Below are 12,894 nucleotides of genomic sequence, written 5' to 3'. Positions count from 1 at the left end.
GAAATTATAGCTAATTTGCCTACAAATGTCAGGTGGTCATAATAATCTGGCCACTCACGTTCAAGTATATTCCACGTTCAAAGGCTGTTAAGTCGCATTGTTTACCCATATCTTCAGAAAAAAATCACTTCTACTGTCGTGGTAAACAACCTGCTTCCCTATTTATAATGGTCTGGCCCTCTAGCAACTTCAGCACGAAATTATAGCTAATTTGCCTACAAACGTCAGGTGATCATAATCATCTGGCCACTCAGTGTATATGTCAGCAATAAATACCACTATGCAGTCACTGTGTTAAATTCAAAATATATGTTATTTCTAAAAACATAATATACGTTGAACCTTGAACAATGTAAAGTTTAGGTGTGCCAAACACAGTTCAGTCAAAAACTCACCTGTAACTTTTGACTCCCCCAGCACTTAACGATTAATAGCCTACTGTTTACTGGAAGCTATACTGATAACATACATTGTCATTAACACATTTTTTATATTATATATATTATATACTGCATTCTTACAATAAAATAAACTAAAGAAAATGTTAAGAAAATCATACGAGAAAGTACACTTATATTATTTATCGAAAAAAATCTGCATATAAATAGACCCACAATTCAAATCCATGTTGTTCAAGGGTCAACTGTATTTATTTTAATTCAACAACATTGTTTAGTAATTATCTATTTTGGCTTAGCATTTTTAGATTCTGCAACATTAATACTTTTTCTAAATATTCCAGAATAGGGAATTGAATTGGAAAATCAGATAAGGAAATTTTTCTACTCTGCATTAGTTTTTTTTGTTTTGTTTTTTTTTTACTGGATTTCAAACAGCATAGAAATACACACCAAAACAAGGTGATTTTATATCATAAGACATACTTTCTATAATAAATTAAGAAAAACCCATATGTATCAATTTCAAAGACATAATAGGTCTGTCTGGTTCTCTACATCTATAAGAGAAAAATTATGCTTGCTAAAACAATGTTTTAAATCAACACAATTTTCTTAGTTTCACGATATTCTGATGTAAAGCAGGTTATATTATTAAAAGAAAGAATTTAAATACCAGATTACTATTAAGTCATATAAATAGAAAATGATAAGAATTAGCTGTCAACTAAATAAAATTGTTGTTAATTTCTAAACTACATTATTTAACAGAAGTACATATATTCTACTCTGACTGGAATATCTTCATTGACAGTGCATAAATGTGAGGTCCAGCATACCGGTGTCATTGTTCTTAGTTTAGTATTTTGTTTAGATTACCTTCAAGAAGATCATCCTCGTCTATGCCTTTGACAATCTTTGATTTGTAGTCTCGGAAAAACATGTATTTTAACAGTCTTCTAAGTTTTTTCTATTAAAAATATGAAATCAGTAAATAAGAAACCTTATACATATATTCACTTTACTGAGTAATGATTATAATAACTAAATTTAATAAAGTAGTACCCTAGAATCACTGGGGGAAATACGCCAATTCTCAGCATAATATTATGTAATAAAAAGAAATGTAGTCACAAATTAAACATAAAAGTTGAAACACAAGTATTTTTAAAAGCACTTTTCATTTACAAGTATCCAGATGCTCCAGAATCACAATAATTACCTTTATATTTTGGTCTTATAAAGAGCCTTAAATTCTTTCTGAAGACTGTGAGAAATATCACACTCTCCATACTAAGCTATTTTATTTTTTTAAATGATTTATAAACAATCCAGACAACTGCTTTAAAAAGGCATGCACTCTCCTTTTATTGTTTTTTATTCTCTGATACTTTTATTTTATTTAGAAGAGCTGGTTTATATTTCTGGAAAACATTCAGTAATATGAGAAACATATTTTTATGAAACTCAAAGCTGATTAATGATAGTTGGGTCTTAATGATGGCTTTCCTTAGGTTTATTAGAAAACCATAATACTGCTTAGCTTTAAAAGTAACTTATAAATACTTTGTAATTTGTTGTGTGCTTACACTTGGAATGTATTATTACTGGTTCTTGACCGTTAAGTTTAAGATATCATATCAGCTGAAAATTATTGCATTTTACAAAGCACTTTTACATGCATTTTATTTGATATTTTCAGTAGCCCTGAGATACAGACAACTATAATCATCTCCTCTTTATACATAGGGAAACTGAGGTTAAAATTAGTCTTGCAACTAGACCTTAGCGGGGTCACACGTAAAAGATAACCTCTGAACCTTAGTTTCTTTATTTACAAAGTAAGTAAAGTACCTACATTACAGAATTATTGTGAGGAATAAATAAACTGCCTAGAGTAATACGTAAAACATAGACAGTCAATAAATACAGCTTTATATAATCTGAAATTATGAAAAGAAAAAAACAGGTCTTTTGCTATCCTCTTCTCTTTGCTGATTCCGTTCAGTACTTTAGATTGTATTTTTGTCTTATATCACTCCTATGTAAACTACTTGAAATCCTGTTTAGAAAATATCATCATATAAATAAAAGTATTATTTTGAGGAGAAAGATGATAACAATGGCAACTATAATATTATAGGTATGTTCTTAGGTGCTAAAATGATTCTGATTAAGAGTCCCACTGGACAGTAAAGGGCATTGTCAATTAGTGTATGCTCCTGAAGTTTCAATAGGATTTTAAATTTTACTTTCCCCAAAGGCAGGAAAACGTACCAATATGGACTTTGTGTGTGTATGCTAGCCTCTTCACCTCTGTCAGTGAAAAGGAAAACTTGACTAGATACATGCCGCTAACTCCCTCTTCCCAGATGCCTTCATAGGGAATCTTGGCTCCAGGCCCTCATTTCTGCCAACAGCACCTTTCGGCTCCTTCCTCCCAGGACCACTGCTATGTAAGCCCATTTTTCCTTAGTCCTCCAAGTTTAATGGTCACCAAATCCTGCCTATTTTGACTCTTCGCGATTTCTTTGAATTCTTCCTTCCTATCCAGTTCCAGAGCCATCACAATAATCAGATTTTGTCTAGATTACTCAACCAGAATCCTGGTGAGTTCTTCTGTGTTTGGTTCGTTCTAGCTATACTTGCATGAGTCTTACCCCAGGCAGAAACCTCCACTGCAAAAAAATCCTACAGCTTCTACATCTAATCATATAATCTTAAAATTCTGTGAGTCTTAAAATGCTTCTTTCAACTAAATCATACTGGTTTTCTAAACTAAAGTATATCTTCTTGAAAGTGAAGATATTTCTTTCTTTTCCTTTATATTCCTCAGACTACCGAAGAGGTAATGAGCCAAAAGTTTATCCAAAAGGTCAAATGGGAAGGCTTTTGATAAAAAATAGAGCCACAAGCATACAAAAATGGTGGCAGAGGAGTGGGTGAGTATAATAAAAGGCCAGGAAAAATCAGTGGAGAAATGAAAGATGGGACTGACATTGGGAACTAGGCATTGCTTGCTCATTTACAATAGCATCTGTCACAACACATTGTGATTATTTTTTACATGTAACTTTTACATGCAACTTATTAAAACATGTAAAATTTTATAAAATATTTTCAACTAGCTACTCATGGAAGAGAGTTATGACAAAATTAGACATGTAAATATCAGCTTAGATATTTTTATAACAGTGTTCAAAGAATAATAAAAGTAGATCTTTAAGTATAAAAAACCCTAGACATTATGGTATATATTTATCCTAATGGAATATACATCTTGATTGATTTTCTATTTCCTATAAACTAGTGTCACAGAATAAACTTTGTATTTCAAGGTAAAAAATTACTCTCTGAAAGCCTGTAATACTGTATAAAATTAGAAGAAAAGTAAATATGTTACTCACTTATCAGAACACTAAATATTTAATGACTATTATGTAGCAATGAACATGTCAAAATAGGTGTGTACAGATATGTGAGAATTAGTTGTCAACATAGTTTTACATACATGCCTTTGCCCATGTTAAAAAAAATAAATTCTCTTATAGTAAGCCATTCTGTCATGCAAACTATGAAGACTAAAATATCAATTCAATAGTTATGATACCAATTTGAAAGCTTTGTGAAAAGGGTATTTAGTTTCCTCATATAAGTATAGTTAAGCACCAAACATGGCATTTTAATTCAGTAGAACATTTTAGATTACCTTATCTTTGCGCATCAAAAACAGAAGATCTTCAGGAGATATTACCCTTGCTCCCCGGAGCTGAGAAACTTCAGCAGCTTGGTGTAACTGACAACAACAAAATTTAGGAATTTTTCTCAATATAAATGAAAGGCATGACAGTCACGATGTCTCAAGAAAGAAAAATACATTAAATTAAACATTTTAGGGAACAATTCAGCCATCACATTACTATTTTTAAAAGTAAAATGTCTTATGTTTTAAGGTATAAAAAATGCAATTAAATTAACTTATAAGCCGATCTGTAACTGATACAATAAACAGAAATCCTTGATTTCTTTCATGCAAAAGAAAAATCATGTGCAGCTTCCAGAAATGCATTAATGCACCTGAAAATAATTTTATGAAATTGTATCCTCATATCCATGTGAGCAATGGTTTCACTCAGTATCACTAGTTGAATAAGTATATTATTAATCTGAGCTCCCATGCTGGTATGATTTGAAATAGGCCCATTCAGACCTTTAAAAGATCAACAAAAACAGTAGCTGTTTCTAATATCCAAAGGAAAAAAAATAGTTTTAGTTTTGGCAAGTCTTCAGTGGGCAAAGGATTCAGTCCATAAATCATAATACGGGACTGCATTAATTTCTTTCCACACTAATCACATGCACACAAAAAGTTAACTGTATCTGGAATGCACAACACAAAACATACTGCATGAAAAGTTAGAGTCCCCCTGAAATGTTCATCTGGGCCCTTATATCTACAAAGTCGGGAGTTTTCTGGAATTCAGAAGTCCTAGAAACACAATCTTACTTGAAAATGACCTGGAAAAGAAAAGAATGTGAAAAATGATAGTCCTATTTTTTGGCACAGGCAATCACTTTCTTATTTTGATTAGTTAGAAGGAACATAAAATACATCCAGCTGAAAAAAATAAAGATGCTGCAGAAAACTCTACAAAAATGTGCCTGTAACTTCTTTCAAACTTGATTAAACCATAGTGATTGCACCAAACCAACTCTATCCAATATTACAAAAATATTTACATATAAAAGCTGTTTCTGAATGCACCGTTCTTTGAAAGGAATAAATCTAACACATATTACTGAGAACTAATCTTTATAAAGTGACACACTGTTATCTTAACAATTATAAGAAATCAAATAGAGCATTTGTACTAAAGAAATTCTGCTTGAATGTTTAAGCGATTTTGCTAGGTAAGCTTCAAACCTTGTCTAAATACACAGACTACAAAATAGACTACAAACTCCCTATGTGTCAACCTTACCACTGAACTTCCTGGATACTGGTGGTTGGTATATAAACATAATTCTACCTAAATATAGAAATTTAAATTTAACTGTGAACCATTTAAAAAGAAATCTTGGGGGAAGGTTTTTTAAAAAGATGATGTATTTATTCAGAAAGAATCTAAATGTTTTCAGCAGGAAAAATTTAAACATTTTTTCTAAAAACTGGAAGAGTACCAGGGAAATAGGTATACGCATGTGTGTGTTTTCCAAATAAAAACATTTCTATCAGAGTCTAAAATACATACAATCGGTGTGAAGAAGAATATGGACTCAATATCCATTCATCTGTACACATACAGAGAACAGGAGGCAGTGCTGTCAAGTACTACACAAATATTAGTAACTTCACTATGTTAAGAAAGGGTCAGGATAAGTATATATCCCTAAACAGCTTCCCATTAGTCAGTTATTTATCCACACTACATCTATATAATTTGTATTTATAACACTCTCAAAAACATTCATTTACAAACAGATTATGTGGGAAAAATGAGAAAATAAAGACGAAGAGTTAGACATTTAATTTTTTATTTTTTAAATATATTTGTATTGATTTCAGAGGGGGAGAGGGAGAGAGAGATAAAAATATCATTGATGAAAGTGAATCATTGACCAGCTGCCTGCTGCACGCCCCACATTGGGGATGGAACCCACAACTCGGGAATATGCCCTGACTGGGAATTGAACTGTGACCTCCTGGTTCATGGGTCAATGTTCAACCACTGAGCCACACTGCTGGGCGAGTTAAACATTTTAAAACATCTTTTCAAAACCAGTACATAACTAGTGTAGGGATCAGAAATTTATGTCTTGGTTAATTAGCAGGAAATCTTTACCTTTAGTTTTCATCCACCCCATTTGCTAATTTCTCTCACCTAAGTAGAATCCTTACTAGCACTAGTACGCTAATTCTCACTAATATGCCTTGAACTCCTGTGAAGTGAATCCTCTGGACTGAAAGCTACCATTGTGTTACTCACCGAGCCTATCTGGCCCTCATGTGACCCTTGTCTCAAATTTACCTCTCCCAAACTCTTATTTTTTACTAAGTGAAGAGAGCAATTTAATTAGCTAATTACAGTGATCACACTAAAGTGTGTATTACCCATTAGCTTACTTCTAGAAATATTTCTCTACATCTACCAGAAAGAATAAAGAAACACCTCTTCAACAACACAAGCTTAAAACATGGGTGAGCAGCTTTGGAAATACCAAAACCAGAAAACCCAAAATAAAAAAAAACCCTCTTAATATCTTCAAGTGCTTAAAACAAAAGGTTGATTCTATATTCTAAAAAAATCCCTCAAATTCTTAATCCTTGAAAATAAATAGAAGTTACACTTCCTTATTCACTGTAACAAGTCAGTCATTAAAATATGAAATAGTACATTCATACTTTTTATTATAATAAAAATATACAATTAATTATAAAATATGCAAGAAATGATAGCATACAGAAATACTTTAAGACCAATCTAAATTCAATGTGGTCTTTAAAGCATGACTGACTCACAGATTTCCCTATATGCCTTCATTCTCATCATGTTTTTTGTTTATCTCTCTTATTTTTCTACATTTAAGCTCCAGTAGTTTCAGTTTTATCTTTATGCCTTTGTGTGCTTGTGATGGTTACTTCTGTCAACCAGACATTTAGTCAAACGTTATTCTGGGTGTTATTTTTGAGGGTATTTCTGGATAAGGTTAATATTTGAATCAGTAGGATGGGTAAAGCATATTGCCCTCCCTAATGTAGCTGGGCCTCAACCAATCAGTTGAAGAACTGCATACAGTCATGCACTACTTAATGGCAGAGACATGTTCTAAAAAATGTATTGCTAGTAAATTTTGTTTTTGTGCAGATATAGAGTGCACTTACACAAACCTAGATGGTTTAGCCTAATACACACCTAGGCTATATGGTATAGCCTATTGCTCTTTGGCTACAAGTCTGTATAGCATATTACTGTACAGAACAACACAAGATTAAATCACCACGAGAGAAAATGATGCGACCAAGAGATTCAGTTAACACAAGATGTATGAGGATGCTAGCTGGTTAATATGACTTGCTGTTTTACAGCAAAACTTTTAAAAATATATATATATATATTTATTGATTTCAGAGAGGAAGGGAGAGGGAGAGACAGATGGAAACATCACTGATGAGAGAGAATCATTGCTCAGCTGTCTCCTGGATGCCCCCCTACTGGGCACCGAGCCTGCAACCCAGGCATGTGCCCTGACAGGGAATCAAACTGTGCCCTCCAGGTTCTTAGGTTGATGCTCAACCACTGAGCTACACCGGCTGGACAGCAAAGCTTCTTCTTTTTTTTTGTTTTTAAATAAGTAGAAAGAGTACACTTTAAAATAATGACAAAAAGGATAGTATAGTAAACACATAAACCAGTAACACAGTCATTCATTATCACCATCAAGTGTTTTGCACTGTATAATTGTATGCACTATGCTTCTGCACATCTGGCACCACAGGTTTATTTCCCCCAGCATCACCACAAACACATAATGTGTTATACTATGACGTTAGAATGTCACTAGGTGATAGGAATTTTTCAGCTCCACTGTAATCTTATGGGACCACTATCATTGGTGGTCTGTCATTGACCAAAATGTCATTAGAACAAAAAGGCTAAAGAAGAGAGATCTTCCTTCTGCCTGTCTTGAAGTAGGGCATGGGTATTTTCCAGCCTTCTGACTTAAAATGAAACATCTCATTGTTCTCAGACCTTTGGACTGGATCTGGCACTACACCTCGCCTCTCCTGGGTCTTCAGCTTGTCGACTACAGAACTTGGAACTTCTCAGCCTCCATAATTATATGAACTAATTCCATCTAGCTATCTAAATGTCTGTCTATCTATCATCTATCTATCTATCTATCTATCTATCTATCTATCTATCTATCTATCTATCTATCCACACACATATAACCTATTGGTTTTGTTTTTTCACCTCGCCTCTCCTGGGTCTTCAGCTTGTCGACTACAGAACTTGGAACTTCTCAGCCTCCATAATTATATGAACTAATTCCATCTAGCTATCTAAATGTCTGTCTATCTATCATCTATCTATCTATCTATCTATCTATCTATCTATCTATCTATCTATCTATCCATCCACACACATATAACCTATTGGTTTTGTTTTTCTGGAGCGTCTTAACTAATAAAGTAATTACTAAATAAATTATGAGAAATTCTTGATTCTTTCTTCTTTAAAATACAGGCTTCAAAATAATTTTCTCAAAGAAAAAACATCTATAATTATCTTCATACAAAATAGTGTTTATTACCTAACTTAGGCATGGCAATCAGTTTACAATATCTTAATTGTAGTTGTCAATACGTTTTTTATCTTCCTCAACCAGTTACCTAACATTCTCACTTCCAAACTTCCTTTTGAATAATATCTCTAGGTCCAAGACCACCATTCCCAAAAGGCAGTTTATAAATCTTAAATGTTGACATCCTATTTCCCCTCGATGATTTTCAGTTTTACCAGCTATAATAAAAATGAATTGAGCTACGTGAAGTCAATAACCCCTGCATTTGGCTGTGGCCCACATAAATTCAGCAGAAAGATTTCTCTAAAGTTTCAAAAGTTTTTAAAAGTACAACAAAATAAAAAGAGAAAGAACTCATGGACATGAATAATAGTGTGGCGGTTGTGAGGTGGGAAGAAGTGGAAGAGGGTATAGGGAGGATAAATGGTAATGGAAAGAAGTAAAATAAAGAGAAAATAAGTAAATAAAAGTACAACAAAATTAATTTGATGATTTAATAATCATTAACAGCCTGAAAGTATTCCTTTTTAAACACGTAAGTTGCACTTTTCCCCTGTGGTTTCTGGCTAGCTTCTTGGATCTTTCTTTTTTGAGGATAAATCATACATACATACATTCATACATACTAAGAGGCAGGAGTTGTTGGAAGTTGTGTCACAAAGAGGCAAAATCTTAGACTAGGTAGTCACTTGGCCTAAGATTTATTTGTTTGTCTTTCTACCCATTGGTCTATCACCCACTACTTACAAGACCAGATTCTAGGTTGGACTATGAAAGCACAGCTCTGCTTGCAACCCTATTTGACTATAGATAACCTCAAAGATCCTCTCTGAATCTTTCTTGTTGAGCCTGAAGCAACTTGTAGTTCAGAAATCTGGACTACAGTTCTAGCTCTACCACTAAGCAAGTGTATAACTTTAGATATATTAAATAACTTTTCTAGATTTATATGTTTCTTTTCCATTTGAAATGGATAACCAATGTTTTTACTGATTAGCAGAAGAGTTAATAATCTTAGTAGTAATAATAGCTATTATTTATGGAATATCTAAATTGTACCAGGCACTTTGCTATGTATGTTATAAATACGTAACTCTAATTTTTAAAAATTTTCTCTCAGAATGTATGCAAAGTGTTTACTTTCTTTAAATAACCAGCTCTGTAATAATTCTTTATGTTTCTAGAAGTCTGTGTAGGTTTCTCACGTTTCTGGGGTTTTCTTGTTTTTAGGGTGATAAGGTTTCTTCTTTTATTTTTTTCTTCCCTAAAATCAATGCAGGTGAAAGGGTGGGTGGGGGTCAGGGCTGTTGTTTTTAACTAGCATGTTAGATATACTCAGGTGGGTGGGAGGGTTGTTAGTTTTTTGTTTGTTTGTTTGTTTTTAATGAATCTTGTTTAATACTGCCCATTAGCTGTCATGCCCGGTCAGCAATTGCTTTAACTGTAGAACACATTACTCAGTTGAGTTTGAAGTTGTTTTTCTTTTGTGAGAAAGGTAAATGCAGAATTGGAGAAATTAACATGGGCATGTTGCCTGATATTAGACTAAGTATACTTTTTTTTTCCCCCAAGGCACACATGCGTAGGTAAGGAATATGCAACCCCAGCATATCTGTGCGGGCCACAGAAACTAACTCCAAGCCCATCATGGGGTGCTTTCTGCCTCTGGACATTTTTAAATGGGCGTCTCAGCAGTGGTGCAGATCCCATCAATGACTAGTAAGTGGAGAAGGGGGAACAAAAGTTTTCCCTCAAACCTTTCAAGTGGGTGTTTGCTTAGGGTGGGTGTTTTTGTTGCTTTGTTTTGATCCCTCCCCCCCCCACCCCCGTGGATTTTTACTTAAAATCTTAAATGTTATACTGCAGACCCCAGGCATGACAGACAATGAGCAGGTGAAGAACCAATAGATAAGGGTTCAAGAACTCCTGTGTTGGCTAACGGGCTTCTGAATGTATTGCTGTGGTCCACAGAGAAGGCTGGAGAAGGTAGCAAGGAGATGCTGTATCAGCTACTGCAGCCTTAAAACAAAGTTGGTGTCTCTTTGGACTTTAAAATTGTTCCTATGCAGCTTATTTTATTTTTGTTTAATCAAATAAACAAGAGGGTGTTTTTTTCCCATGGGAAAAATAAAATGTATGTGACATTAAAAATCAAATAATACTTTTATAATGATAGACCTTGACACATTTCTTTCTAATCTATAATTCTTCTTCCAGAGGCAACTCCTTTCAATTTTTTTCAGCTTGTTCTTCTGTTATTTTCATCCATATTTGAATATGCTTATGACACTTGTTTTCTTTACTTTTCAGCTTTAAATCTAGCAGTTGACTTCTTACTGAGTGAAAATTTAGTCTCATATACCTCATATTTAACCATTTCTTTCCTCCCTTTTGATCTTATTTATAAATTTCATTTTTTTTTGTTAAATTAGCATCCAGTTTACATTATTGTGACTGGTAAACACTCTTACAGTTTGGCCACTATGATCAAACTTCTTTTTACAAATAAAAAATTTTTTCCAGTAATAATTTCCTTGGTTTGATTTTTGCCTAATTTTATGTGAAAACTATTTGCATCCAAAACTCTATTTCATTGTTTTGGTTTTCCTTCAGAGACATCTCAACTGGAGCCCTCCAACTCTTCAACAATTACATTTTGGAGTCTTTATTTCTTGATTTCATTTCTTATCCTTTTTTACTTTACTTACTAATGTTGGTAAATCACATTCTGGAGAAGTTTTCTTTTTCATTCTTAAGCATAGTTATAACAGCTGCTTTAAGAATCCCTGCTGCTAATTTCAACAGCCTTGTTATCTTGGAGTAACTTCCATTTTGCACTTTCTCTTGAGTAGTGGTCAAGTTTGCCTGTTCATCTTTTTAGGAATCTGGGATTTTTATCTGAGATATTGTGGATGATACATTGTAAGGACTCTGGATTCTGTTATATTCCTCTAAAGAATACTGATTTTTTGTTTTTAATAGGCTGTTTACTAAACTCCATCTCCATCCCCCAGTGGTAGGTTACAGCTAAAAATACCTCTGATAGTTTTCTGAGAAATGGTGCCTGGGAAATAAAGTTTTAAAGATCCTGTATGACTGAATATTCATTTTTGCTACTCTCTTATTCAAAGATAATCTGGTTAGGTATAGAATACGAGTTTAAAATCATTTTCCCTCAACATTTTAAAGGCATTCTTCCATTGTCTTCTAGCCTCAAATATTGCTATTAAGATGTCAGTTTTTGGTTGTGGTTGCTGTTTTTATTCCTAAGCCTCTGTGAGACTCCCCCCACACACCCCCCACCCCATGAGGGACTGTTATTATTGCTCTCTTACTGGTATAAATGAAATTCTGAAATTTTATGGTAGTGTGCCTTGATGAGGGTTTTTCTTAATATATTTTCCTGATAGTTACAGAGATACTGTAACCTATATATTCTGTCCTTTACATCTGGGAAATTTTCTTAGCTTACTACAAAAATTTCAATCATGAGGAATGAGGAAAACTGATTTCTAATTTTATAGGTTCTCTCTAGAAAGTCTTTTAATTGAATATTGGTGGTCATTTTACCTGGGATCTTTAATACCAGAGTCCCTTTTATTCAACCTTTCCAGAGTATAAACTTATATACTATTTTGCCAGAATAGCCAAGGGGTAAGCTGGCTGCTTATACGGTTTTGATAGAGTACTGGGATGAAATTGCTCCTTTGCTTCTTACCAATCCTCCTGTTTCTCATCCACCCAAAGACTGCTTTCTTTAGAGGAACTTTTAATTCTGATATTCAGGTTCCAATGCTTCATTTCTCTCAGATCTGTGAAACCTTTACCATTTCTATCCACTTTTAAGCTTCCATAATTTTTTTATATCTCTCATCTGATATTTTATCCTCTCTCACTTTGTCTTTGTAGGTTTATACCTTGTAAAATTATGTTGTCATTTAGTAGGGGTTTAAGAGAGTCTCAAGGTAAGGACATATCACTCATATTTAAACAGCAGCTGATACTCCTTTCATGCTAACATTTGTTGAATGTACTGTCCTATGCTTCATGATTTCTACATATTATCTCATTTAACCCTCACAGCAAACTATGAGAGATGTTTAGGTACACAAACTGGAACTGAATAATAAATGCCTAAAACCGCTTAGACGGACGTGTTGGTGCTTTGTCCCGGCTCATTCAGAATAGA

The 12,894-nt window shown here is 33.6% G+C and overlaps 1 protein-coding gene across 3 annotated transcripts in view; it reads right to left on the bottom strand.

The window, feature by feature from the left end:
* SUPT3H (SPT3 homolog, SAGA and STAGA complex component) overlaps positions 1 to 12,894 on the bottom strand; it is a 451,623-nt gene that overhangs the window by 162,661 nt on the left and 276,068 nt on the right. For all 3 annotated transcript variants that reach the window (XM_014535365.1, XM_014535364.1, XM_014535366.1), the window contains 2 exons: positions 4,108 to 4,194; positions 1,278 to 1,368 (listed from right to left, as the gene is read on the bottom strand). In XM_014535365.1, the coding sequence (XP_014390851.1) occupies positions 1,278 to 1,368; positions 4,108 to 4,194 (178 nt within the window). The remainder of the gene's footprint in view (positions 1 to 1,277; positions 1,369 to 4,107; positions 4,195 to 12,894) is intronic.

Source organism: Myotis brandtii, unplaced genomic scaffold (genome assembly GCF_000412655.1).
Source record: "Myotis brandtii unplaced genomic scaffold, ASM41265v1 scaffold143, whole genome shotgun sequence".
NCBI classification, from domain to species: Eukaryota; Metazoa; Chordata; class Mammalia; order Chiroptera; family Vespertilionidae; genus Myotis; species Myotis brandtii.
Note: the sequence above shows the minus strand (reverse complement) of the source record. Positions and strands in the feature narration are given on the sequence as shown.